The 26,651-nt window shown below is 35.9% G+C and overlaps 1 protein-coding gene across 33 annotated transcripts in view; it reads right to left on the bottom strand.

Annotated features, from left to right (window-relative positions):
• Window positions 1-26,651, bottom strand: part of PBRM1 (polybromo 1) — a 123,060-nt gene that overhangs the window by 82,147 nt on the left and 14,262 nt on the right. For 29 of the 33 annotated variants that reach the window (XM_031957569.1, XM_031957611.1, XM_031957615.1 and 26 more), the window contains 7 exons: window positions 19,190-19,306; window positions 15,477-15,545; window positions 13,217-13,315; window positions 10,442-10,527; window positions 9,710-9,805; window positions 6,964-7,055; window positions 311-524 (listed from right to left, as the gene is read on the bottom strand). In XM_031957569.1, the coding sequence (XP_031813429.1) occupies window positions 311-524; window positions 6,964-7,055; window positions 9,710-9,805; window positions 10,442-10,527; window positions 13,217-13,315; window positions 15,477-15,545; window positions 19,190-19,306 (773 nt within the window). The remainder of the gene's footprint in view (window positions 1-310; window positions 525-6,963; window positions 7,056-9,709; window positions 9,806-10,441; window positions 10,528-13,216; window positions 13,316-15,476; window positions 15,546-19,189; window positions 19,307-26,651) is intronic. The other 4 variants (XM_031957669.1, XM_031957728.1, XM_031957770.1 and 1 more) reach the window with 1 other exon arrangement.

The following is a 26,651-nucleotide window of genomic DNA, read 5'->3' as shown; positions in this document are numbered from 1 at the left end:
ACCTTTTAATTATTTATTTTTCTGCTCTGTCACCAGACCAATTAAATCACCAGAAGTAATCTTTACTTGCACTACAATGAGTTGATAACTATGCTAAAAATGCCAGCTGTCATTTGACAGACTACATTTCTCTTATGGAAATAAAAGAGTAAAAATATTTTATTGAGAAACTTTCACATATCCTAAAACCAAATATATTTAACTTCTTAACTCCTTCCTGGAAAGAACACAACCCAAAGGTTCAAACTCAATCAAATGCCCTCACTTGGAAATAACCAAGAAATACTCAGAAAAAAGATTGTCCTCTTACCTTATCTGCTGCAATGAAATGGGCATTTTGATTTGCTGATAATAATCAGGGTATTTTTTCTTCGAAGGCAAATGGAAAAAAGGCTCTGCTATTAGTTGTCCCTGGTTATTCCGACAACTCCTAACAGTGTCATACAGTTGATACAAGGGATTGGAAACATCCATAAATGAAGTAATACTTTCTGCTTCTGACTCCCCCTCTTCATAACGAGCAGCTAGAAAGACAAAAAAGTTTTATGAGAGTTTTTTGAAAAATGAAATTTTACAAAATCCCTTAAAAGTACTTTATTAATCTGAATAACTAAGATATATATTCTTAAAGAGAAATTGATTTCAAATACTCTCACTACAATTATTGATAACACCAGGAATGCTTTAATAGTATGGGTAATAAAATGATTTATACAGTTTCCCAAAGAACTAATAGTCAAGGTCACAAATACTAGAAATATATATAATCAAGCCATATCCTGTTAAGTCTGTCTTGCCCCTTCATTTGATGTCTTTGCACTACTGTACTTTGGGTATTTTTTATAGTTTGTCTCCTTGATGTCAGTTTTTATTGGTGTTAATCTACCTGAGGAATCTTCCCTTTCTGATATGTATCTCTGATTTAATGCATCAATCTTGTGCCCTCTACTATAAGCAACTGGCTTTTTTTTTTTTTTTTTTGCTGACTTCAATCTCTCTTTATATAGTCACAAGCTTGTTCCCTGATGTTAACAAACATGCTCCTAGATCTCCTATCTCCTAGAGATATCCTTTTAAGATCTCTTCCCTTCAAAACCATATTCCTACAGAAAGCTGTCTATGCTTGTTGTCTTGGCTTCCTTGCCTCTCACTCTTTTCCGAATTGTCTGCAATCAGGTTTCTCACTTCATTCTACTGAAACCATCCTCTCCAAATCTTGCTTGCCAATTGTGATGGCTTTCCTCACTGTTGCTGACCACCCTGTTTTCCTGGATACTCTCTGCGACAGCTTTTTCTATTGTTTCTTCTCCTATTTGACCACTCCTTTTCAGCCTTCTTTGCCAATTCATCATCCATATCCTATTGACTAACTGTGGTTGTCCCCCAATTCTATCCTTTGCCATTTCCTCTTTTTTTCCCCTCATTTCTATAAAGAAGACTCAGATCATTCTATCCACTCCCTCATACTTGAGCTCTAGAGATTACCATGTACTACTTATGGGACACGGAATGTCCAGCAGACATTTTGCTTGAGGCCCTACCACCTATCCCTTTCCCAAATTTTCCTATTTCTGTCAAGGAGAGACCATAATTTCAGTTGGCCTGGTTTGCCTGGTTAGTATCGCCCTCATCTCCTTGCTCTCTCTTGCCCCTTATGTTTATCTTCACCTCTCATGCCCATCTTTTCTCCATTTTCACAAGCGAATGAGGGTAGTAGTTATGTAAGCAGACAGAAGGGGATGGCTTGGGGAACGAGAGCACAGCATTGCCCCCCCCCCCCCCCCACTCCTGAAAGAGCCTCACAACTATCTTGTGGCCTCTTGTTCCTCTCTGCCATATTCCACCCCCTCCCCCCCAGAGCCTTTTTCTTAGTGCACAAGCACCAACAGACCCCAATGGCTCCCCAGGACCACATGCAGGTTTTTACGTCTGACACAGCCCGGCACGAACCTATTTGGGAGGCCTCGCAGGTTGACAGCACTGTCAGCTCAGGAGCATTTATGAAGGCCACAGTGCCGGCCAAGCAGCGTGCCTGACTTGGAGGATGCTCAGACACAAGTCAAGCAACTTCTACTCTTCCTTATAACTTAGAGGGGCAAAGTGTCTTCGTGCATAGGCAAAGAACAGCACAGTCACAAGTTAGGTGGGATGGGAGAGGTGGAAGAGGGGAATCAGGAAAGGCTGGAGGTGCTGTCGCCATTTGGAATGAGCCTGGAAGGGAGGGATTCCAAGAGGCAGGGAGAAAGAAGGAGGACATTCTAAGCAGGAGGGATGCAAAGGGCCAGAGACAGGATGGGTTTTTTTTTTTTTTGATTACTTATTTAATATTTTATTTTTCCCTCAATTACATCTGAAAATTTTAAAAAACATTTCTTTTTAAAATGTTGAGTTCTAGATTCTCTCCCTTCTTCCCTCTTCAACCCCCTCTCATTGAGAAAACACATGTGAAGTTATGCAAATATTTCCATAAATTATGCTGTTTTAAAAAACCAGATTCCCCCTACCCAGAAAAAACTGCCCTCAATAAAATTAAATTTTAAAAAAGCAAGCTTCAAACTGTATCCAGACATACTCAATTCTTTTTTTCAAAAGTCCTTTAGAGTTGTCTTAGATTACTGTATTGCTGAGAACAGCAGTCATTAACAGGAGTGACAATTTGTGACAATATTATCATTTTGCGTACAGTACATGTCATTTTGCATGAGCTCAATAGAACAATAGTATTCCATCATAATTACATACCACAATTTATTAAGCTATTCCCCAACTGACGGACACCTCCTCAATGTCCAATCCTTTGTCTTGAGAAAAGAACTGCTATAACTGCTTTTGTACATATAGGTCTTTTTCCTTTTTTAAAAATCTTTTTGGGAATATATGCTGAGTAGTGGTATTGTTAAGAAAGATGCATGGTTTTATAGCTCTTTGAGCATAGTTCCAACTTGTTTTACAAAATGATTGAATCAGTTCACAATTCTGCCAGCAATGCATTAATGTCTCATTTCTCCCATATTTCCTTCAATATCTGTCATTTTTCTTTTCTGGCCTATTAGTCAATCTAACAGGTATGAAGTGTTACCTCAGAATTGTTTTAATTGCATTTCTCTAATGAATAGTGAGTTTATATGTATATATGTCTATAAATAGTTTGATTTTTCATCTGAAAACTGTTCATATCTTTTGATCATTTATCAACTGGATAATGGCTCTTTTTTTTTTTTTTAAATAAATGTGACTCATTTTCCTATGTTTGAGAAATGGATTTTTTATTGTAGAAACTTGCTTCAAAATTCTTTTCATAATTACTATTGCTAAGCTTTCCCCAATTTTTTTTTCTTTCACTCTCTTTTCACCCTGTCCCTCAAGTGTTTTGCTTCAGACAACTCACACCTCCAATATGCCCTCTTTTTTATTACCCTTCTTCCTTCTTATATTCCCTTACCCTCCTACTTTGCTGTAGGGTAAGACAGATTTCTAAACCCAATGAGTGACTGGCTCTTTGAGACAATTCTGATGAGAGTGAGTCTCCCTACTTTCCTCCTCCACTTTAAAAGCTTTTCCTTTCCTCTTTTATGGCAGATAATTTATGATATTCCACCTCTTCCTTCTCCTTTCTTGCAGTATACTTCTCTTTCACTTCTTACGTCTGTTTATTTTTTGGATATTATCCCTTCACATTCAACTCAATGTTGAGTTGTATCCTCTGTGTCTACATATACTCCTTTTAACTGTCCCAATAATGAGAAAGTTCTTATAAGTTACAAGTATCTTCCTCTATGTAGGAAAGTAAACAGATTAGAGGTAATGGAAAGCTAACTAGCAACAGTAATATGAACTCTTGACTTAAAAGGAAACATATTGCTGAAGACGTTGATGCAAATATACTTGAAATTTTCTGACAATGAGAGCTAGGTAGTATTAATGTTTGTCACTCATGGAAGCCAGAAGAACAATTTTTATTATACATAGTATGCTCTTATGTGCTCTCTTCACACACATTCATATCCATATATTATAATGAACTTGTTGTACAAATAAAAGAATAAAATAAAAGAATTCTGATAACCTACAAAATATGCAAGAGCAAGTTTTAGTGTCCATGCTAATAACAGGTGTAAGAGGAGGAACCAAGAAGGTTGTTTTGAACAGAATATAATACTCTATAAATTTGAAATTCCAGCAAAAGTACAAGACTGTATTTTAAAGACTCAATGCAAGAGGTGGAATCTGTCTTAAGTCATTTATTCCATCTTATTGTTGCCTCAATTGATCCTAAGAATGAACTGCATCACTTCTCAAATCAATCCAAAGTACCATTCTATACTGGAAATGGCTCTCCAGTTTCTGAACTTGCTGATTTATCAGCACTGTAAAATTATAATTACTTTTTCATTATAATTGTCATTTTTTTTAAACAGTTGTTAGGCCAGAACAAAAGATCTTGCTTCCATCAGGAAATGGAATTAAGCTCAGCAAATTACAATATCAATATCCAAAGATCATGAAAGAAAATATCTAATTTCTGTAGCCCACTCTCAAATAATCCAGTTATGTGGATGGTAATAAGAATGAATGGTTTATAGTACATAGCTCTTCAAAAGAGATGACTACTTGGAACATTCTCTCAATCACTTAAGTACTCCAACATTTATCAAGAGCTTACTATGTGCTTAGCACTGTACCAAAGTATAAAATAGGGAGGCGATATATGCCCACTCAAGTGTTTGCCATCATTGTGAGGGACACCACCACAGAGTTCAAATGAGAGATTATATACAGATACTAACGTCTTTTAAATATTCCTTTTTGTGAATGATCTTATTCTAGAAGCATCAAGTCCCATAATATTGCAGTCTTCTAAATGAGATCCATAATAACCCAAAAGTTTGGACTAAAAATCTATGTAGGAAGAGCAAAATGAATAAAGAATACCTATTGTTTGGAGAGAGAACCTGTGGCTGATTCTCACACATCAGTACAGATATGCTGGATAAATATTACCAATGAGCTGGGTCTGAAATTGAATAGCAGCAGGAAGAGAATGGGCTAGATTTCATGACACAATTCTTTTAATATCCCCAAATTTCTTCCTAAAAGAAAGTTCAATCTTCTTAATAACAATATTATTCCAGTGATTTAATGCTGTTCTAGGTAATGTGATATTATGGTCTCCAAAGAAATAAGGCTGAGAATCATTCAAAGATTAATGGAGAGGTGAATAGTGAATGTGAGCAGCTTACAATATATTGTAAATAATGAAATGTGCCTTAGAAGAGTCAAGGATACCATTAGAGAAATGTATGAGTGGAAAAAGCAATGGGCTGGTCAGGTAGAGGTAGGACTAAATGACAGATGTACCATGTGAGGAAAAATGTTAAGAGAAGACACCATTGAATGAAGTGCATAGGAAGCCTTTACAGGAGGAGGTAGACAAGAGCTGTACTGAATGAGCAGCTATGTGATCTCTTTCACTGGAGGGAGTACCTACATGGAGCAAAAATTCATCAGTATTTGGGACTACAAAGTGAAACAGTGAAATGGGATGCAATTTGAGAAATCTGTTCAGGTATATCTTAAAATTTTTAAAATTAGAATTAACAGGTATATTAGATGATTTGTTTTTAGTGGTCTCTCTTTTCTTGAATCATAGGTAGGATTTAGAGCTTTAAAGGGTCTTAAAAAAATGATCATGCAGTTCAACTCACTTATTTTACAGAATAGGCAAGATGATGCCTAGGGAGGTAAAGTCACATGATTTGACCCTAAGTTCTTTGTCGGCAAATACCCTCTCTGTATAACAGACAAATGCTGAATCTCTCATATCCCTTGGTTTGGTTTTCTAAGAAAACTGAAGTTTGAGTCTTGGTTCTGCAACTCACAAGATGGTAATTTTGGGCAAATCTTTCAACTCAGCCCCAGAGATATCTTCTTCTCTATAATTAGAGGGTTCAGATAGATGATCTCTAAGATGTCAAAAGCTTTAAATTATATGATCCTTTTGCATTTGCTAGGTTGTACAAATATTTATATATATGTCTCATTCTTCATTAGTAGACTGAAACTTCTTAAGGATAGGAACTAGACCTTATGTCACCTTTATATTCCTAGCAGCTAAAATAATATCTTAAGGAAATCCGAGGATTAGAGACAGGGAGCAGGAAGGGAGTACAGAAAACCTTAAGTCCCAAATTCAGATGAGGAATCTGAAGCCCAAAGAACTGAAATGGCCTGACTGCAATCACCTTAGGAGTATTTGACAGTCAGAATGTGATTCCAGATTGTTGGACTCTAAATTCAGCAAGCTATTTAACTCTGAATTTCAATATCTGTTGAACTGAAATACAAATACAAATATCAGCAGTACACATTTAAAAAACTTAAAAGTAAAACTTTCAGACAATGAGATATATTTGTACAGCTGTTCTGTTTAAAAGTTACCCTACTATGTTAAGTTTTATTACTCTGATTAGGTTTCTTTAAAGGACACTAGCAATTTAAGGTATGCTGATTCTAGGCAATGTCAGGCAATAATGCTTTAGATTTGTATCTAAGTTATACTACAATTTAGCAGTCAAGAGAAAATGATATTACAGTGAAAATATAACTAACTACTAGAGTTTCCAATATGACATGAACTTCTCTATATGAGATTCGAACTGCTTCTGAGATTTACTCAATCCAACTGGTCACTATGCTTTCTAAATGAGGATCTATATCAGTGGAATTTTTTTGTCTTTATCCAGCTAAAAGTGTCAAATCAAAATAAAACATAAACCTGTGCTACCTTTCCTAATCATAGCAGTTATTAAAATTTTAATCAAATATTCTATTTCTAAAACTTTTAACAAAATCATAAGCACACAGAGAAAAACCACAAAGCACTTAAAGCAAATTTCATTCATTCAGCAAGATTTGTTTAAAAAAAAGAAAAAAGGTTAGATTTGTTCAGGATTCAGCTCCTACCAGCTAAAGCAGCATCCTCATCACTTTCTGACCCATACTGGAGTGCCATAGTTATTGCTGATAAGCGACCTCCCTGGACGGCTCTTTTATTACTGCAAATAAAAATGAAAAATGAAGACAGAAGAAAAAGTTTGGGAAATTTAACTCCATAATTCAAAAAAAAATTATACACATATAAATGCATATATAAATACATACATACACCTACCTACATGGAAATTCTTCTCCCTAACTGCCACTTGAACTTATCTTTGTATTTTTTAGCATGTATAATCTAAAACTGTTGAACAACAAGGTAGCACAATGGATAGAGGGCTGGGTCTGGAGTTAGGAAGATTCCTCTTCCTGAGTTCAAATCTAGCCTCAAACACTTATTAGCTATATGACCCTGGGGAAGTCACTTAATTTTCTCATCTGTAAAATGAGTTGGAGAGGGACATGGCAAACCACTCCAGCAACTTTGTCAAGTAAAACCCAAATGGGATTATGAAGAGTCGAACATGACTAAAAAAGGACAAATTGTAAGAACTACAATCAAAGCTGGGAAGATATACAATTTTTTAGCATGGATTTATTCTGATTAGGTACTGGTGATAGAAATCACTGACAATACAGAACAGAAAGGGCTTGGAAGAACCTTCAATAGGTCATACAAACTTGACAACTGTCTTCTTTCTAGTACAAGACAGTAACACTTTAAGAACCTGGCTATAAGTGTATCATAATTACTCACTGGGTAAAATGGCCATTCCTCTGGGATCTTATTAGCCCAACTGTGCACATTATCTTAAAGTTTATTTCCTTTTGTCATTAGATCTCTTTTGGTTACTGGCTAGTTCTTAGTGGCTTCTTAGAAATTTTTTTTTCTCTTAACCATCAGGCTTTTTCTTTTCTTTTTTTTTTTTCTAATTCAAAATAAACATTTAAAAAAAGTATCATGGTGTAATGAATAAAGGGCTGAACTCAAAGGCAGGAAGGCTTGGATTTAAGTTGACTGATATGTATTAACACTAGAAGTGGACAAGTCACTTAACAGCTTAGTGCTTAAGGCAATTCTCTAAAGAGTATATGTAGAGAACAGCTGCAAATCTGCATGGAATTCCCCACTGGGAATTTCTCATACTAATCAAATAACAGGTGGAGACCAAGATAAAAAAAAAAAAAAAAAAAACTCTCTGAAACAGAACAAAATCATTAATGCTTGAGAAAATAACCAAAGACATGCATTTATCAATGTTAAATCATGCTGATCTAGAGAATATATCAAAAACAAGAAGGAACAAAGTCTTTCTCTTCCTTTAAGATACTGTATGGGTCTTAAAGCTTTAAGGTTTTCATTTCTTCTTCACACAGTTAGGTATGTAAAAAGTATGTTTTAAAAAGCTCATCTTTGGTTTGCATGCAGCATTTCCCGATCCCCCCAAATCCTTTTCTCCCAAAATAATTTACATTGAATTACTTTTTAAATGTTTTTATTTGAAAACTTTATGCTGTAAGTATTTTATTATGTATTTGTTTTCTTATTAAAATGCAAGCTTACTGTGAATGAGAATTTTTCTTTTTTCTTTTTTTGTATTTATATTCCCCACAAGAACATAGTAGGTGCTCAACACTTAACTCATTAAGAAAAATTAGGAATTAGGATGCTAAGAATTTGAAATGGTTATCTTCTGTTTATCCTATTAAACTTGTAAACCATATGCTTTTTAAAAAGCCTTGTCATTTTCACAAACAGCAATTTTTTTGATTGAAATGAAGGTATTAGAGAAATATCCTTATTGACAGTATAAAGGACTATAAAAAAATCTATAGCATAAACGACTGTAAAAAAATAAAATTATATAGTATATAATAAATTTTTTCCAGAGATACCTGTAGTGCATAGTAATAACTTGCTACTATGTGAAAGCCAACAAATTTCAGCTCTGTAGTATCACTGAAGGGCAGTTAGGTGGCACAGTGGATAGAGTGCCAAGGCTAAAGCCAGGAAGATGCAACTTCCTGAGGCCTGGCCTCAGATATTTACTAGCTGTGTGACCCTAAGCAAGTCACTTAACCCTGTTTGCCTCAGAATTCTCATTTGTAGAACGAGGTGGAGAAAGAAATGGTAAAATGACTCCAGAATCTCGGCCAAAAAATAATCAACTGGAGTTATAGAAATCAGTTACAACTAAGACAATAGAATAATAATATCAATGAAGGAGAGTAACTAAAAGTCTTAAGGCATTTATCATAAAAATCCTAATTGAAGAGTCTAAATTTGGAATATTCTAATCATGATCTGTTTTCTGAGAAGTCAGTAATTTAAGCCATGGAAGGATTAACAATGCTTTTGCTTTTATATATAATTTTTAAATATATATATTTTTACCCCTCTCCTACTCAATTAGCTATCCTTTATAATTAGGATTTAAAAATTAAAAAATAATACAGCAAATCAAACCAACATGTTGACAATGTTTGACAATATACATAACATTCCAAATACCTTTTTGCCAACCTCCACAATGAAGAAGTTATAATATTTTAATGTTTCGATACAGCCAAGATTGGTCACAATTATACAGCATGCAATTTCCTTGTTGCTGTCAGTTATTTCTATTTAGTATTATATGTACTTTAAAAAGAAGTTACATATGTATTCTCAAAAAGTTCTAACAGCAGCAATGATTCTACTTCAAAATAGTATCAGGCAAAGCTATTGAGATTTTGCAACCAATGTGCAATGCTCAATTATTTCTCTTACCGATAATATTTGCTGGTAGGATTTCTCTCTTCACTAAGGCTGCCCTTACCCTGTGAAGAACCTGTCAGCTTGGCTGCAGCCAAATTGGATGGAGTCCTGTTCAGAAATGAGACAACTGAGAGGCCCAAGTCCCAAGTGATACAATAAAGAAATCATGACACTCGGCAAACAAGAAATCAGTGACAAGAATCAAGGTGGGCAGATGAGAAACCAGAACGTAGAATGAGAAAGGCCCTTCAAAACAATCTATTTCAACTTTCTAATTTTAGATGAAGAAACAGACTTGGTCATCTAAGCTTACCAAACTAGTGAATAGCTGAGTGAGAGTGAATTCTCTCCTCATACCTTCCTAGACTTGGTTTAACAGGAATGGGTTAATAATACAAACTGGCAATCTTTTTGCTAGTAACTTCCCCTTCCCCCCAAAAGAAACTGTAAAGAGATGGTGACAGAAATATAGAACAATGGGAAGTGCCACTGGAAAGATACTGAGTGTCAAAGGTAGAACTCTAATCGAAATTATAATAATGTCTCCGCAGAAGAAGGGACTATGGGAAAGTTATGTGGAACTCCATCCAAATCCCATGATTAATTTTACAATTATGAAATGAAATTTGAATACTATGGGTTTTTTTTTTAAAGTATTATTTTTCCTGAAAGGTAAACATACCAGATTATAAAAATCTAAGACTCAAATAAACCCCATGTACCAAGGAAAAACCTTTTACTCACCTTATTCGAAGGCTTGACTTGGCCATTTCAACATGTTCAATTTCTGCCTTTTTCAAATGAAATATTTTTTTAATTGAATTTGCATCCTGTTAAAATAAAAATTATTTGGTTCAGTAAGTGAATACAATTTTAAAAAAGTAAAATAAAATCTCATTTCTTTTTCTACAGCACATGCTACATGAAAAACCACCTTCCAAACATACTCAAACTAATATTTCTCATTGTTTTTATAAGGCGCCTGATACCTTCAAGCCTTCACAAAGCTACATAAATTTTCCTGAATCTGTCACCAAAAGTTTGTCAAATTAAATAAAAAGTAAAGCACTGATGATAAATGGAAAGAAAAGCAAGCTAATGCAATGAGCGATACTTGGAAACTTATGGGGCTTTTCCATTTGGAGTTTATAAGTGTCAGCAGGCTTAAGACCAATTATAATCTATTAGCTTCAAAATCTAAAATCCAAACTAACAACTGATTAAAAAATTTTTTTTTAAAATTTATTTATTTATTTTATTTTTATTTTTTTATTTAATAGCCTTTTATTTACAGGTTATATGTATGGGTAACTTTACAGCATTAACAATTGCCAACCAAACTTCTTGTTCCAATTTTTCACCTCTTACCCCACGCCCCCTCCTCCAGATGCCAGGATGATCAGTAGATGTTAAATATATTAAAATATAAATTAGATACACAATAAGTATACATGACCAAACCGTTCGTTATTTTGCTGTACAAAAAGAATCAGACTCTGAAATGTTGTACAATTAGCTTGTGAAGGAAATCAAAAATGCAGGTGGGCATAAATATAGGGATTGGGAATTCAATGTAATGGTTTAAAAAAATTTTTTTTAAATTTCTTTTTAATTGAAGCTTTTTATTTTCAAAATCTAGGCAAGAATAATTTTTCAACATTGACTCTTGCAAAATCTTGTGTTCCAATTCCCTCTCCCCTTTCCTCTCCCCCCCTCCCCTAGATGGCAAATAATCCAATATATGTTAAATATGGTAAAAGTATATGTAAATTGAATATAGGCATACATATTTATATAATTATCTTGCTGCACAAGAAAAAGGAAGAAAAAGGAGAAAGAAAATAAAATTCAAGTAAACAACAACAAAAGAAGTAAAAATGCTATGTTGTGATCCACACTCAGTTCCCACAGTTCTGTCTCTGGGTGTAGATGGCTCTCTTCATCACAAGATCATTAGAAGTGGCATCAGTCATCTCATTGTTGAAAAGAGCCACGTTCATCAAAATTGATCATCGTATAATCTTGCCGTTGCCGTGTATAATGATCTCTTGGTTCTGCTCACTTCACTTAACATCAATTCATGTAAGTCTCTCCAGGCCTCTATGAAATCATCCTGTTGATCATTTCTTACAGAACAATAATATTCTATAACATTCACATGTCATAATTTGTTCAGCCATTCTCCAACTCAGATGGGCATCCACTCAGTTTCCAGTTTCTGGCCACTACAAAAAGAGCTGCTAGAAACCTTTTTGCACATGTGGGTCCCTTTCCCTTCTTTAAGATCTCTTTGGGATGCAGGCCCAATAGAAACAGTGCTGGTTCAAAGGGTAAGCACAGTTTGATAACTTTTTGAGCATAATTCCAAAATGCTCTGCAGAATAGCTGGATCCGTTTACAGTTCCACCAATAATGCATCAGTGTTCCAGTTTTCCTACATGTCCTCCAACATTCGTCATTATCTTTTCCTGTCACCTTAGTCAATCTGAGAGGTGTGTAGTAGTACCTCAAAGTTCTAACAACTCATTTTAGACACAAAATATTTTTCCTTGTCTTACAATTAAATTATGAAAATTGAAGCCAAGTTCTTGATTCAAGGCAGTGGTGTGGAGGGCCACTAAGATACTATTGTTGCTTAATAGGCAGCATTTATATGGTTTTAAGCTTACAAAGCACTTAAATATTATCTCAATTTATTTTCACAATAACCCTGGTAAGTTATTCCCATTTAACAAATGAGGAAACTGAGACAGGTTAAGTGATCTGATTAGTGTTACACAACTAATATCTATTGGCTGGATTTGAATTCAGGTCTTCCTGATTTCAGGTCCAAATAGTCAAATATGACCTCTCTTAGATGTTTTTGTTTTTCCATATCACAAGGGAAGGTCTGGTTTGGAGGGAGGTAAATGGGAAATGGCACAATAAAACTTTTCTTAAAAGAAGATAATTAAAGTCATATAAGAACATGAAATTTCTATTAGCAAATAAAATTTTAAAAATAAGTCTAGTTTAAGTAATAGGTGGTCACTGTAGCAGGTAGAAGTGAAAGAATTAGAAGAGATTGGAAATAAAAATCAGGAATAGAATGTATTATGTAAAACAACAGGGATAATAATCGTGATCTCAAAGTTAAGGCTAAAACATATTTAATCAAAAGAGAAAAATAGGAAAATTACCCCATATGTTAGCCATATTAATCAATACTATCTAAAATAAGTAGGCAGTATAGAGTTGGAATATTGCTGTGTTATAGAAAATGATGAGGTGATAAAGTTAGAAAAATATGGAAAGATTTGAACCTGAGGAAACTAACCACTTTCAGAGAAACAGAGGACAAATAATCATAGTATGGTATATACTGGTATATAAGTATAGAATATACACATATGTATACATAGATATCTGTAATCATACACATTTATATACAAATAGCATTCATACATATCTATGTAGATGATCAGAAAATCAGAAATAAAAAAGACCCCCACCAATCCCAGTCACCAATTAGAAACTAACCTTAAATACTTGGGACCCAGGTTCATTGTAGGTTTTGGCATTTTTAGCTAGGAGATCTATATCCTTTGCCATTGCATGGATACTTTTATAACTCCCATTCTAAGATAAACAACAAAACAGGCAATAACTATTAAACAAAATTATTAAGAATTTTAAAATCAATTAAGTTAGCTATATATTTTAAAACGTCAATGGAAGCTCAAACCTTTAAAGGAAAAAACATTCCAATAACAGGTTAACTGATGCAATCATTTAATCTCTTTTTAATCTCGTTACTATTAGCAATTAAGTAAGTTTTTAATTATTGAAAGCAAAAAGTGATTTAGGGTTTTTTGTTTTTGTTTGTTTGTTTGTTTGGCTTTTTTGTTGAAGCAATTGGGGTTAAGACTTGCACAAAGTCACACAGCTAGGAAGTGCTAGGTGTCTGAGGCCAGATTTGAACTTGGGTCCTCCTGACTTCAGGGCTGGTTCTCTATCCACTGCACCACCTAGCGGTCCTGGTGATTTAATTTTTAGACGATATGAAGCAACACGCAAATTGGTTGTTTTGTCAGAAAGGCAAGAAATAAGAAAATGGGAAGACACTCATAAGCCAAGATAGAAATGGATGGTATTTTCTAGAGACAAGAGATCACTCAGGCTATGTAATGACAAAAAAGGTGATAAAGAGATAATAAACTGAGGCCAGACTAGAGCGAAAAGAAAAGACAAAAAGACTGCCCTAGTTCTCCTAGACCTCTACATCTTGGTCAATGGGTTTCCTGAATAACTAAGGCAAAACAAACAAACAAAAAACGAACTCCACATCATCTGGGGAATCAAAATTCGAATAGAGTCATGACTAAGTTGACTGGTTCACGGACAAGAGACACCTATTTTTTCTCTATGTATATAATTGAGATTTTTCCAGCTCTGTACCAAGAATTTGTGCTTCACCTAAGAAAGCCTTTGGCAACTCAGTTCTCCATGCCATGATGAAGCACTTGAGAAGGGCTACTGTGGATCAGGCATTAAATGTAATAATAACAATACTAAAATCCTTATTTGTACAGCACTTTATGACTAACAAATACTGTATATACTCACTTAGTCCTCATAACTACTTTTTTTTGGTGGCAGATAGTAAAATTAATTTTTTATCTCCAAATTTACAGAGGAAGAAATTGAGGCTTAGAGAGGCTCAATGATTCACTAAGGTCATAAGCTACTAAATAGCAAAGCTAAGACCTAAATCTAGGTCTTCTGACTCCATCTCTTTTCATCATACCAGAGAATTACTCTTGATTTTTGAATAGAACTGCATGACAGGTGTGTTTTAGCCCAGCAGCATGTAAGATGGATTGTAAAGAATCTAGAGTTACAAAGATGTGCAATAATTCAGGTGTTAGATGAAAGAGTGTAGATTAATATGATGACAGAAATAGCAAATTTAAGATAGTTTGGAAGGATGACACATCAGGACTTGATGAGAAAATAGATGTAGGATTCAAAAAAATACAGGTCTGGGAATAACATGTGATAAATTAAATTTTATACTTCAAAGGATAAGCCAATTCTTTCTTTTTAAATTTTGTTTTGTTTTGCTGAGGCAATTGGGGTTAAATAACTAGCTCAGGGTCACACAGCTAGAAAGTATTAAGTGTCTGAGGCTGGATTTGAACTCAGGTTCTCCTGACTCCAGGGCCGACACTCTATCCATTGAACCATCTAGCTGCCTCTGGTACAAGCCAATTTTACAAGGTCATGGAAAACAGCCATCCTCCTCTGAGATACATGTTAGAAATCCAGGATAATTATGAATAGGGAGATTGCTCTTCTCAAGATCAGGCATTGACTGTTGATGACATAGTAAGTTGAGCAGTATTTTAAAATACTGTGAAAAATTTTGTGCTCCCAAATAATTTATAAGTAATTGATCTTATTACTAAATATTAACCAACTATGTGGAAATATTAGAAATCAATTTTCTAAGTCAGAAATGACTGCTAGATTTTGTCTTTGGTCAAAAAGCAGCATTTGTTCTGCCAATGAAAAAGTCCTATTTTTTGGAGAGGAGGAAAACAGATACAGCCTTCTCAAAAGCTGTAGATCAGTTAACATTGCCTTATCTGTTTATGTTACAGATGTCAAATATACAGAAACATTTGTTTTTTAGTATGTTTTTTAAGGGATTATATACTCCTTCCCTCAAATTCTCCACAAGCCTCCTGGCAGATCTACTCAGAATTATAGTGCATATAGTATATAGACTTCTTCATACCTGTATCTTCTGAGCAATAGTCTTAAGATCAATGGGCTCCTTAATTATTGCATAATAGTCAGGATATTGCTGGAAAAAAAAAACACACATATTCCACTAAGCTTCATCAGTTAAAGAAAATATTATTCCATGAGACCAAATGAGCATATGTTTCCAGAGATGTCAAAGAGCAAAGAATCAGAAGGTAAACTCAAAAGAACATTACTAAACTATAAAACATTTGAATTTTAACATACTATATATATAAAATGTCCATCATAGAACACTGCCCAAGTGAGGGAATCAGTGATCTTCATGAGTAGTAAAACTTCAATACTTTAATCCCTAATTCAAAGAATTATAGAACTTAAAATATAAGGACACAAATAAATCATCCACAGAAGACAACTACAGGAATTTTAGATTGTATATTCTCTTGCTACATATTGTGAATAAAATGGATTTATTTTCTTTTTCTTATTCAAATTCTTAAGGTTTTAGAAAAGGTAAGAGACTTCTGTTAGTTCTATGCTGAATTAAGCACTTTTGATGAGAAAAGGATAATATGTATAGACGAATCCAGTTATAGTTTATGCAGTCATTGCCAATCTAATAATAACAGAAAAAGAAGTTTATTTAAAACATTGTCAGTTTTAGGGTCAGAATGATTTAGGTTCAAATCCTGTGTCTGACACATACTAACTATGACTGTGGGCAAATCATTTACTTCTCTGTGCCCAAGGAGGAACTTGAAGACTTCAAGGCAACTTGAAGTTTGAGGTCCAGCTAAGCTGCAGAACTGCTATTGTGAAGGGAAGTTTCAAAGTCAGGGATTTCTCACACTAATAAAATCACAGATCTGGACCAAAAACTAGAAAAAGAACCTAGAGAAGCCAGAACATAAAACAAGAGTTTAAAGCCATGACCCCTGTGGGTCAGATTTGAAGGCCATTCCTCTCCAATGAATAGTTTCCACTCTAGCTGTCTTGGGTAGTGGAGCTTTTTGGCTTATGGGTAACAATGACCAGAGACATATGGCCTGTTTTACTGGTCTAAGCCTATCTCCTCATTTTAAAATGAACTACATGGCTGGCAAGGTCCCTCTGAATTCTACAGCAATCTTCTCTTGCAGTTCTTTGTGCCCATCTTAGCTTCTCTGCTGGGAGCAAAGTCCTAGGAGCCCTTTTCATAGCCTTGTGCTCAATAAACATTTGACAAATGTTAACTATCAGTAGGGCTAACTATATGATTCACAAAACAAAAAGGTTTTTGGTTTCAAAGCACTATCTTCTATGGTCAAAGTCACCAAAGAAAAAAATAAGGCCATAGAAATAAAAGTCTATTTCTGACTTTTTCACTACTTCATTTTCTTTCTAAGCCCTTGGGAGAATACCCACATTATGGGCTTAGAAAGGCCTCTCACCCACCAGGGACACTGGATTTTCTGCTCTTATTCGGACTAAGACACTCCATCTCCCCACTTTCCCAAGATCCTTTCTGATCTACCATAACACCAGGGCCCTCCTATTTCCCCCTTTTATTATATCCAATTCATCCTGTATATAGGTTTGTAAATAGGTATCTGCATCTTTCTCCCTCTTTAGACTGTGGGCTCCTTGAGAGCAGAGAATGTTTTTCCTGCTTTTCTGTCTGTATCCCTTAACATACAGTAAGCACTCAATAAACAATTACTGACCCTTTCTATGCCACCTGCATCCACTTGGGTTTCCATGTCTGTAATCTCAGGCTCATCTCCTCTTACATCTAATCAGATCCTGCCAATGCTAGTTCTTGCTATCATCCTAGTTCAGAGGCCCTCATTACTGCCATTGTCACAATGACTTCCTAAAAGATTTTCCCATCTCTGTTCTCTCCACCTTTCAATCCGTTGCACTACTGATCCTTCTCATGCATGGATTTGCTCACAACATTCTCCTACTCAAAACTTTCCCATGGGTCCCTAATTTTTACCAAATAAGGTTCAAACCTTTGCCTACTATCCAAAGTCCTACAACCTTACCCCTACCCCAATCTTTCCAGTCTGATATTGTTCTTCCTCCAGAGCTTCCTGTTCCAGGAAAATTGGCCACTCTTCTCTGCCTCCTCTCCATCCCCCAAAATACGTTAGGCTTGCCCTTCTTGGCTTCTCTTAAGCTATCCCCTGTCCTTGAAATGCCCTTCACTCATTAGAATCCTGTCTGTCTTTTAATGTTTTCCTAATGTGAATAATGAACCAAAATTACACAATTAACAGAATTTAGAGACAAAAAAAGGATACATGGAAAGACTTGCATGAAACAACAAAGAATGAAATGAGCAGAAATGAGAATAATATACATAATAACAGCCTAACTTTGAACAACTAAATCATTTTGAATGTTAGAAAATACTAAAATCAACTATAAAGGATCTCTGAAATAATATGCCATTCATCTCCAAATAAAGAACTGAAAAACAGAAGTATGTTTATTATGGTTTTACACATATATTCAAATTTGTGTCTAATGGTAGGCTTCTCTAGGATGAGATGGGGAAGGAGGGGGAAAAAGTATTCAGCATGCAATAAAACAAAATTTAGAAGGAAGCAAAGAAAAACAAGGTAGCTTTGAAAAAGATGTGCAATTTTCATTTCAAAAAAAGTAAGTAGTGTGAATTGGAAATTCATGATTTTATACTGAAATCTCTTTATGTTGTGCTACACACACATCTTTTATCTTTATGTATTTTACTTATAAAATGAATTAAGAAATTTAAAAAAAGATCTTGAGATTCCTTTTCAATCACATGGAAGAAAAACAAAAATTGAGGTTATATGAACTTTTTTGGCTGTGTCAGTAGATTCAATTAAATCAACAATCTGAATCCCTCCTATATTATACAATCCTATGGAAGAGGAGACTCCAATAAGTTTTCCCTAAATCCAATCTCTGATCTGATCATGGCCCCTATTCATGTAGTGCTCTTTCCTGTCCTTCTCAAGCTTTTAAGTTCTGGCTCTAGCCTATTCTTCAAAGTTCCTACCTCTCTAGTCAAGACTCTGAGCAAGCTTTTTTGGCAGTCAACATAAAGGAACCAACAAGAAGGGGAAGAAAAGGCAGAAGGTTTTAGACTGATAATTTTTAAGGCTTTTCAAACTCTTAAATCCTATAATCCAACATCTCTTCCAATCCTGATCCTTTCGTCAGGTCTAAAGAACACGGAATTGCTTTCTCTGTTATGGTAATCTTTTAGTTTTCTCTAATGCTTCCTTCTATTTTCATTAAAAGTACAATAAAAACAATAACCAAAAATTCTCTACATACTTAAATCCTGTTGCTTCCTTTTTAGTATTGAGAAAATAAGCAAAGCCTCCTTTTCTTTATTATTCCTTCTATAAGAATCCTGATGTCATATAGATTTTTGCACTCTCAGATATTATGGGTAAGGCCTCTTTAAGTGAGCTCATTACGCAAGTGTAAAGTTCTATTTCTAAAGCTCATATTTCTAAATTATATCCAAGACACTCTAAAAAATGTCTAACTTGTTCGAAAAGCACCTCCTCATCTTGTTGAATGCTCCTTCTTTCTACTCTTCACTTACCTGGTGATGGGAAATAAATAAATAAATGTGAAGAACTAGCTTCTCTCTCACCCTGCTCTCAAGGTTTGAAAGATAATTTTTTTTTCTTACTTCAGAAAGGATTTGGATTCTTACATTTTTGTATCAACAAACATAAAAAGTCAATTATAACTCACCACTTTTGAAGGAAGTTTCTGAAAAAGCTCACTTATGAGACGTCCTGATGGGTTTGTAGCTATGGCTATGGCTTCAAGAAGCTGTTCAAGGATCTCTTTCAGGTAACTTGGAGAAGACTGGCAAAGACAATAAAAATAAAAGGGACTTAGTGAATGTTGGGAAATCTACAATAAATTCTGAGCAACCTGTTACTACTAAAAACATAAGTCTAATTCATGGAAGATTTTACAAAGAGGACATAAAAATTTTTAGGCACAGTTAGAGAATACATTGCAGAACTGTTATATTTATATTCTACTGGGCAGAATCTGATAAATGAAAGTGTCTTATAATCAAAATCTTTTGTTAACTTTAATAAATAAGTCCTCTGCATCACATTTGAGATAGATCTACCTTATGTTCATTCTGTTCTAAGGCAAACTGAGTTATGACAAGACAGTAATATGTCAGAAAATGAAAATGCATCCATTTAAAGGATGAAAACCTAGATGAAATAAATCTTGATTACAATCTTTTCCTTCTCAGTGTACTGTTTATGATCCAAAGATGGTTGGACTCATAAATGCTGTGAATTAATTCCCAAACCTACTCTCAAAGCTGGCATTAAGAGTTTCTACTTTTGTTTTGATGTTTTGGAATTTTGACAGTTACTTGCATTTAATTACAAGTTAGTATACATGTGAAGGCTGAAGGCTAATTACCAGTTTGTCAGTAAATAAACATTTATTAAGCACTAGTATGTTCAAGGCACTGTGCAATGTACTGGGGATACAAAAAGAAGCCAAAGAGTTCTTGCCTCGAAGAAGCTAAAAATTTAATGGGGGAGATAAGCAAACAAATACAACTAAGTTCTCTCTTTCTTGCTCTCTAAAGAAGATTCATCTACATCACACACACACACACCTATACACGTGTGCATGTGTGTAAGGAAAACTCTAGAAGTAAGAGGGCTTGGGAAATGCTTCCTATAGAAGGAAATAATAATAGTTAACATTTATAAAGTAATTACTACATGCCAGGCACTGCGCTAAGCACTATCCTTGCAACAACCCTGGGAAGTGCTACTATTATCCCCATTCTACAGAAATTAAGTGACTTGTCCAGCATCACATAGCTTGTATGTATCTGAGGCCAGATCTGAGCTCGGGTTTTCCTGACTCTAGGCCTGGAACTTAGTGCATGACAGTGCCTCCTAGTTGCTGTCACAATGTTATAGTGATTTTAGTTGTAATGAATTGCCAAACTCCATTTAACATAGCAGATGAAGGGATACTTGCCAATTTATATATTTCTCTGTAGCCTTCTACACCCAAAGCTAATTTGCTACATAAGAGCTTCTAAATTGATTAAGCTTCCCAGCACAGGAAAACATACTGCACTGGTTTGCCACTTCCTTCTCCAACTCATTTTACACACGAGTTAACTGAGGCAAGCAGACATTAAGTGACTTGCCCAAAGTCACACAGCTAGTAAGTGTCTGCCCTTTGAACCCAGCTGGCTCCAGAGGAAAAAGCAAGGCAGGTGACTTTGCACAGCTCACCCACACTTAAATTCAACTCACATGTCGTGACATAACCTCCCTGAAGTCATGGCCCTCTTCAAGAATGAAGGGCAAACAACTGCTCCAATGGGGACCTAAATGGACTGGTCAATTGGGCAGCACAGTTCCTCTCTTCCTTCCATCCTTCCTTTCCTCCCTCTTTCTCTCTTCCTTCCTTCCTTTCTACATAGGGTACCATGTCTTTACCTGCGGGTGTTCTATCCAAAGGAAAGTAAAATTTTTTTGGAATGCTGAAATCTCTCAATACAGCTTGGGCTTACCTTCTAGATTTATTTCAAAAACTCCAAGGCTAAGCCCCACTTATCTTTGGGCCCTGACTGGCTCAAAGTGAACATAAATAGCAAATATTTTTCTTTTAGTTGGAAACCCTGAGGGTGTTCCCTTCCTTGATTGATTTTTTTTTTACTTTTTTTTTTAATCTCATTTCTTATGTAGACTTAATCACTGAATGGGTGTGGCCTGTTGATGACCTTAGCTTAAAAAGACCCACTGAATCCAGGCCCATTCCCAGTCCTCTTGATCTACATCTGATCACTGGACCTAGATGGCTCTGGAGGAGAAAGTGAAGCAGATGCTGTTGTCTAGCCTTCCCTCACTTCAACCCAATTCACTTTCATGTCATGGAATCACCTCTCTGATGTCAGAATCTTCTTCAAGAACAAAGGACAAACAACAGCAGAAAGCATATGCTTCCTATCTACTGAAGTTCAACTACAAGACTTAAGTCTTTTTAGATTTACCTCTAACCTCACTCCTGTGTAAATAAAAAACAAAAGTATTCTATTAATACCATATTATCTTGAGTGTATAGATCATTTCTTGCCATTCCCTCAATCTGACTTGTATAAAGTCCCAATAGAGTCTATAACTTGGTATATTTAGTGTATATATAAATACATACTGTACATTGTGATATTATTTTCTGTGCATTTTCTCCACTTCCAGGAGATCTAATTTAGGTAGCTGTGTTCTGTACTTGGGAGAAGCACTACCCTTAAGGAATTTCCTAAATTTTATTGAGGGAAATGTGACATGTACAGAAATAAGAAAAGATAGGGTCATTTCAGGGAACTGACAATTGGGAGGATGAAGAAAGGCCTGGGCTGATTCTTTAAGGAAATAAAGGATTCTAAAAGAAAGGGACAAAAAAGCAAAAGAAGAGTGCACCTCAGGCATAGGTATGGAGAAAAAGAGATGCCAAGTTGTACTTGGAAAAGGTTAAGTAGCCTGGATGCAGCTATGTGAAGAAGGCGGGGGTGTAATATGTCTAAGTCTAATTAAGTGGAAGTCACAGTGTCTTCACTAGGGTTTGAGTGATTGATTGAAGGTTTTTTTTGTTGTTCCCCTGAGGCAATTGGGGTTAAGTGACTTGCCCAGGGTCACACAGCTAGGAAGTGTTAAGTGTCTAAGGCCAGATTTGAACTCAGGTCCTCCTGATTTCAGGGCTGGTGCTCTAAAGAGTTTTTATTTTATCCTAAAGGTAATGGGAAGTCATTCAAGATTTCAGAGCAGGGTATCTCTAGCCAGTAACTACCTTCCCCTCCTAAAAATTTTCTCTTTGGTTTTTTGTCACACTGCTCTTTCCTACTCATTTGATGTCTTCTTTTCATTCTTTGTGGATCTTCATATCAGAACCGACATGTGGCAGGTATCCTCTTAGTCCTGGACTCTCTCTTTTTTCTCTACGTGTTCTCCCATGGCTGGGGTATATGAAGTGTTCAGGTCTAACACTTCTAGTGTGATGATCTGCCAATTCCTTTGAAGGACTGCTCATCCACCTTTGGTTTCTACCTGATTCAGTCAATTCTAGTCTGATGCTCCAAGAAGTAGTAGGTAAGCTGCCTGGGCAGACAGACTCAACCAGACTGAGTCTAACCTGCTAGTGAGTTAGAGGACGTCTGGTCAAGCAGATAAGGACTTTTGCTAGTGGAATGGGAAGAACAATTTGTTCTAAATAGCAGGGGCTGCAGAGTGCTTAGAGCTGCCAAGGTCACCCACTGCCTCCTGGGTGCTTCTGTCCTATCACTGGACTTCAGCAACTCGGGAAGAGAGAGTGAGGGCGACCACTTAGTGCAGCTCTGCCTCACTTCAATCAAATTCATGGACCAGTCAAGACATCACCCATGATATCACAGGGAACTTTTCTAAAACAAAGGGCACACAGCTATCTCACTTTATTATCTCATCAGCTTCCAAAGGTTCGATTATCATCTCTCTGAAGGCAATTATCAGATCTATATGTCGAGCCTTTGACTTTCTCCTGAGCTCCAGTCAGTCCCACATTACCAATTGCCTATTACAATTCTGAAATCTGATACCCATGGCCACTTCACACTCAACATGTCTGAAAGAGAACTTGCTACCTTTCTCCCAAAAGTGACCCCAAGGATATTCCCTTATCCTTGATGAGGGTATGTCATCTTTAAAGCCATCCATTGTTTACAACCTTAACAGCATCATTGACTACTTTATACGAGTCAGTTGTCAAATCTTACTTCTACCTCCACATCTCTCACATACATCACCTTCTTTCCATGTACACAGCTACTATTTCTCCCCTGGATTTCAGTATTAGCCTCCTCCTTGGTCTCTCCAATTCAAGCTTCTCCCTAACACAATACTTGTTGTCCAGAGCTGAAAGTCATGTCCTGAAGGGTAGCTATGACTATGTTAGCCCTTCACACTCCAGTGTCTGTTACCTTTAGAATTGAATATAAGCTCCTTAGATCATTTAAAACTCTTATAATTTGGGCTTTGCTTCCTTTCCCATCTTCAATATCAAAGTTTCTTAAACTGGGGTCAAGAAATTATGATTTATTATCAGAAAATGTTTTAGTTGTATATGTATTTTATATATCTATATACCTGGAGTCACATAAAAAGTTCTTGGGCAAAAAAGGGAGTGAGTGGAAAGTTTACACAGCCCTGTTCCATATCACTGTCTCTGTCACCTCTAGCCCAACCACAAAGGTCACCTTGCAGGTCCTGACACACAAGGCTTTACCTTCTCCGGCTGTCCCCTCTGGCTAAGCGTGTTCTCTTCTCTCTTCTCCTTTCTTCTCTGACACCTCCCAGAACCTCTGGCTTCCTGGGGATCTTCGTTAAATGCCATTCTCTGGAGGAGGATCCCTAAAGGCTGGAGCCTCTCTCTCTAATTCATCTATTTAACTTCTTTGTATATATTCTCTTTATGTGTAATTAGTGTATTTGCATGTAATTACACATACAGACGTCTATATATATGTACATGCACACACATATGTGTATATATGTTACACAAACGTACATATGGGTGTATGTCTATGTCTTGTTATCACCTATTCTGAATAGAATTTACATGTGCTTATTTACTTACACACTGTGTTCTACGTTAGAATGTAAGTTTCTCTCTATTCTGACTAGACCCAACATTCAGGTGACTGAATTGCTAGCTGGGCTGGTCTGGGTGCCAAGAGAGTCTATATAACCTTAGCAGTTTTCTAGTTTAAAGGGAATTCTTCTAACATTAAGAGGTAATACTTTTTCAATGTATTAATTTTTCTATTTTACACTTAAGATATCAAAAAAGGGGGCATCTGTGTGTATGGATGTGTGTGTGTGTGTTTAAATCTCCTTTCAGATAAGGGTAAAGCTCAACTAACATCTGCTTCCCTTACCTTTTTCTCTGTATTTGTATACTTGTCTTTTCATGCATACAAATTTTGAGAAATGGGAAGTTCCCCTACCTTCTTCTGTTCATACTTCCTCTTTTTCTCTCCTTAGAGCTCCCTAGAAAAAAGTGCCCTTTCCCCCTGTCTTCTGTTTTTCTTTTTTACTTCCTTCATTATTCTTTGAAGACATTAGTGGTTATGAAGGGAAACTTCTTTACTTTCTCCTTCTTAGAATGTTAGCAGCGCGCATCATCGTTTAGCCCCTTCTAATTGCTTAAATAAAATTATCTATCTTGTTTTTTTCTGAACTTGTATTTGTATTTCAAAGCTCCACTCATCTTTGGTGTTTTTATCAGACATGCAAAAAAGACCTCTATTCCATTAGAAATTCATTGTTTTGCCTGTAGGATATTAGACTTTTTGGTTGCAAAGTTTTATCTTTTGCCTTTTGGAAAACTGTAGTCAAAGATCTTAGCTCATTTTTGGTAGTATCTGCCATGATGTGTGATTCTGATTGCAGTTCCTTGTACTTCAACTGCTTATTTCTGTATATGAATTGTAGCTTTATTTTCTTTGGATGTTGGAGTTCTAAATTTTGGCTATGACATTCTTGAGACTTCCTTTTGGTGTTTCTTTCACAGGAAAGGATAAATTCTTTCTACTTTCACTTTACTTTTTGTTTTTAATAGATCTAAATAGTGTTCACTCATGATTTCTTAAAAGTGTTTTCTTGCCTTAAAAAAACACTGGTATTCATGGAATCTGATAATTCTTAAATTATCTCTCCTTGATCTGTATTTCAGGTCAGGTTTTCCTGGGATCATATTTCTTACATTTTCTTCTCTTTTTTTTTTAATCTTGTGATTTAAGCTGCTACATGGGACTATTCTGTGTGATCACTCCTCTGTGTGTTCATTCTTTATGTTTTGCTTCATTTCTTCTAGGTAATCATACAGAAAATCTACTTGTCCATTTAATTTCTACATACAATTCTTAGAGTTATTCTCTTCTTCTCTGAGAAGATCTCTAGTAGCACCCTCAGTCCCAGAGCTAGACCCCCCAGGATCCTTAAGGTTTATATATAGCTTGTAACCATTAGTTCTTCTCTGTATCTCAGAACAGGGTGAAAGGGACTATGAACCCCCAAGACATCCTGGTAGTCATGAGCTCCCACCAGTCACTGTGGTTCTGTGAAGATTCTGAGTGCTTTATTCTGGATTTACAACTACCCTGGGGTTTTCTTTTGGAGTTTTCCTGTCTCCAGACACAAACCCCAGTAGGCTGCAGGTGTCTCTGGCTCTCTTTTGATTATATTGAAAAGTCACCAGCTTGTGGTCCCCTTTCCCACTGCCCATGAGCTAACAGGCTGACTTTCTGTATAATTGTCATGCAGAAGAAATTTCTTATTGTAGCTTCTTGTCTCTTGATCATTATTAAATTTCTTGGAGATTTTGCTGGAGTTAGGTATAAGGGAACAGGGCAGTCTGTCTCAATTTAGGCAGCCTCCCAAATTCAAGGGAAAACACTTTCTGAAAGGCTCTTAGACGGTTATTGTTTAATAAGAGCTTGAAAATCTTATGTTCAAATAAAACAGAGCAGGGAGGATCAACCAGCTTTGTGGGGTACAGGTATTCCTGAGGACCAATGACAAAGACCGTGTATACTCCAGAGCAAAGTTACCTTAAACACGAGTGTTTTCCTTCTTCATGTGCTTCCTTAACATGGAGTAGCACAAAAGTGTGGTGTGGATCATTACATATTTTATATTTATGCATTTGCTTTAATATGTAAGTATCTATTTGCCTTGCTCGCTCTCTCTCTCTCTCTTTTTTTTTTTTTTTTAATGTAAGGTCCTAACAGATATGGCCTATTTTCACATTTTCTTTATGTCTCAATGTGCTACCCAGGACATAGTGCACATTAATAAGTGCTTGCTGGCCTTGGAAAATCTGTGCCTTGGGAATGTCATTTTAGCGGTTGCATATAAGAGGAAGAGGCCAGAAGCAGAGGATGAATGAAAAGCATATCTCAGTACCCAAGATGAAAGATAATTACATCTGAACCAGGGCAGTGGCTGTGAAAGTAGAGGAAGGGATAAACAGCACAGATATTTTGGAGGCAGAACTGAAAAGCTTCTACAAATAGTTAGCTATGAATCTGGGGGAGAGAACAGTTGTCAAGGATGACTTAAAACCCGAGTAACTGGAAATGTGGCAAATCCCTCATCAGAAACAGTTTGGAAGGGAAGAA

This window comes from Sarcophilus harrisii, chromosome 1 (assembly GCF_902635505.1).
Source record: "Sarcophilus harrisii chromosome 1, mSarHar1.11, whole genome shotgun sequence".
NCBI classification, from domain to species: domain Eukaryota; kingdom Metazoa; phylum Chordata; class Mammalia; order Dasyuromorphia; family Dasyuridae; genus Sarcophilus; species Sarcophilus harrisii.
Note: the sequence above shows the minus strand (reverse complement) of the source record. Positions and strands in the feature narration are given on the sequence as shown.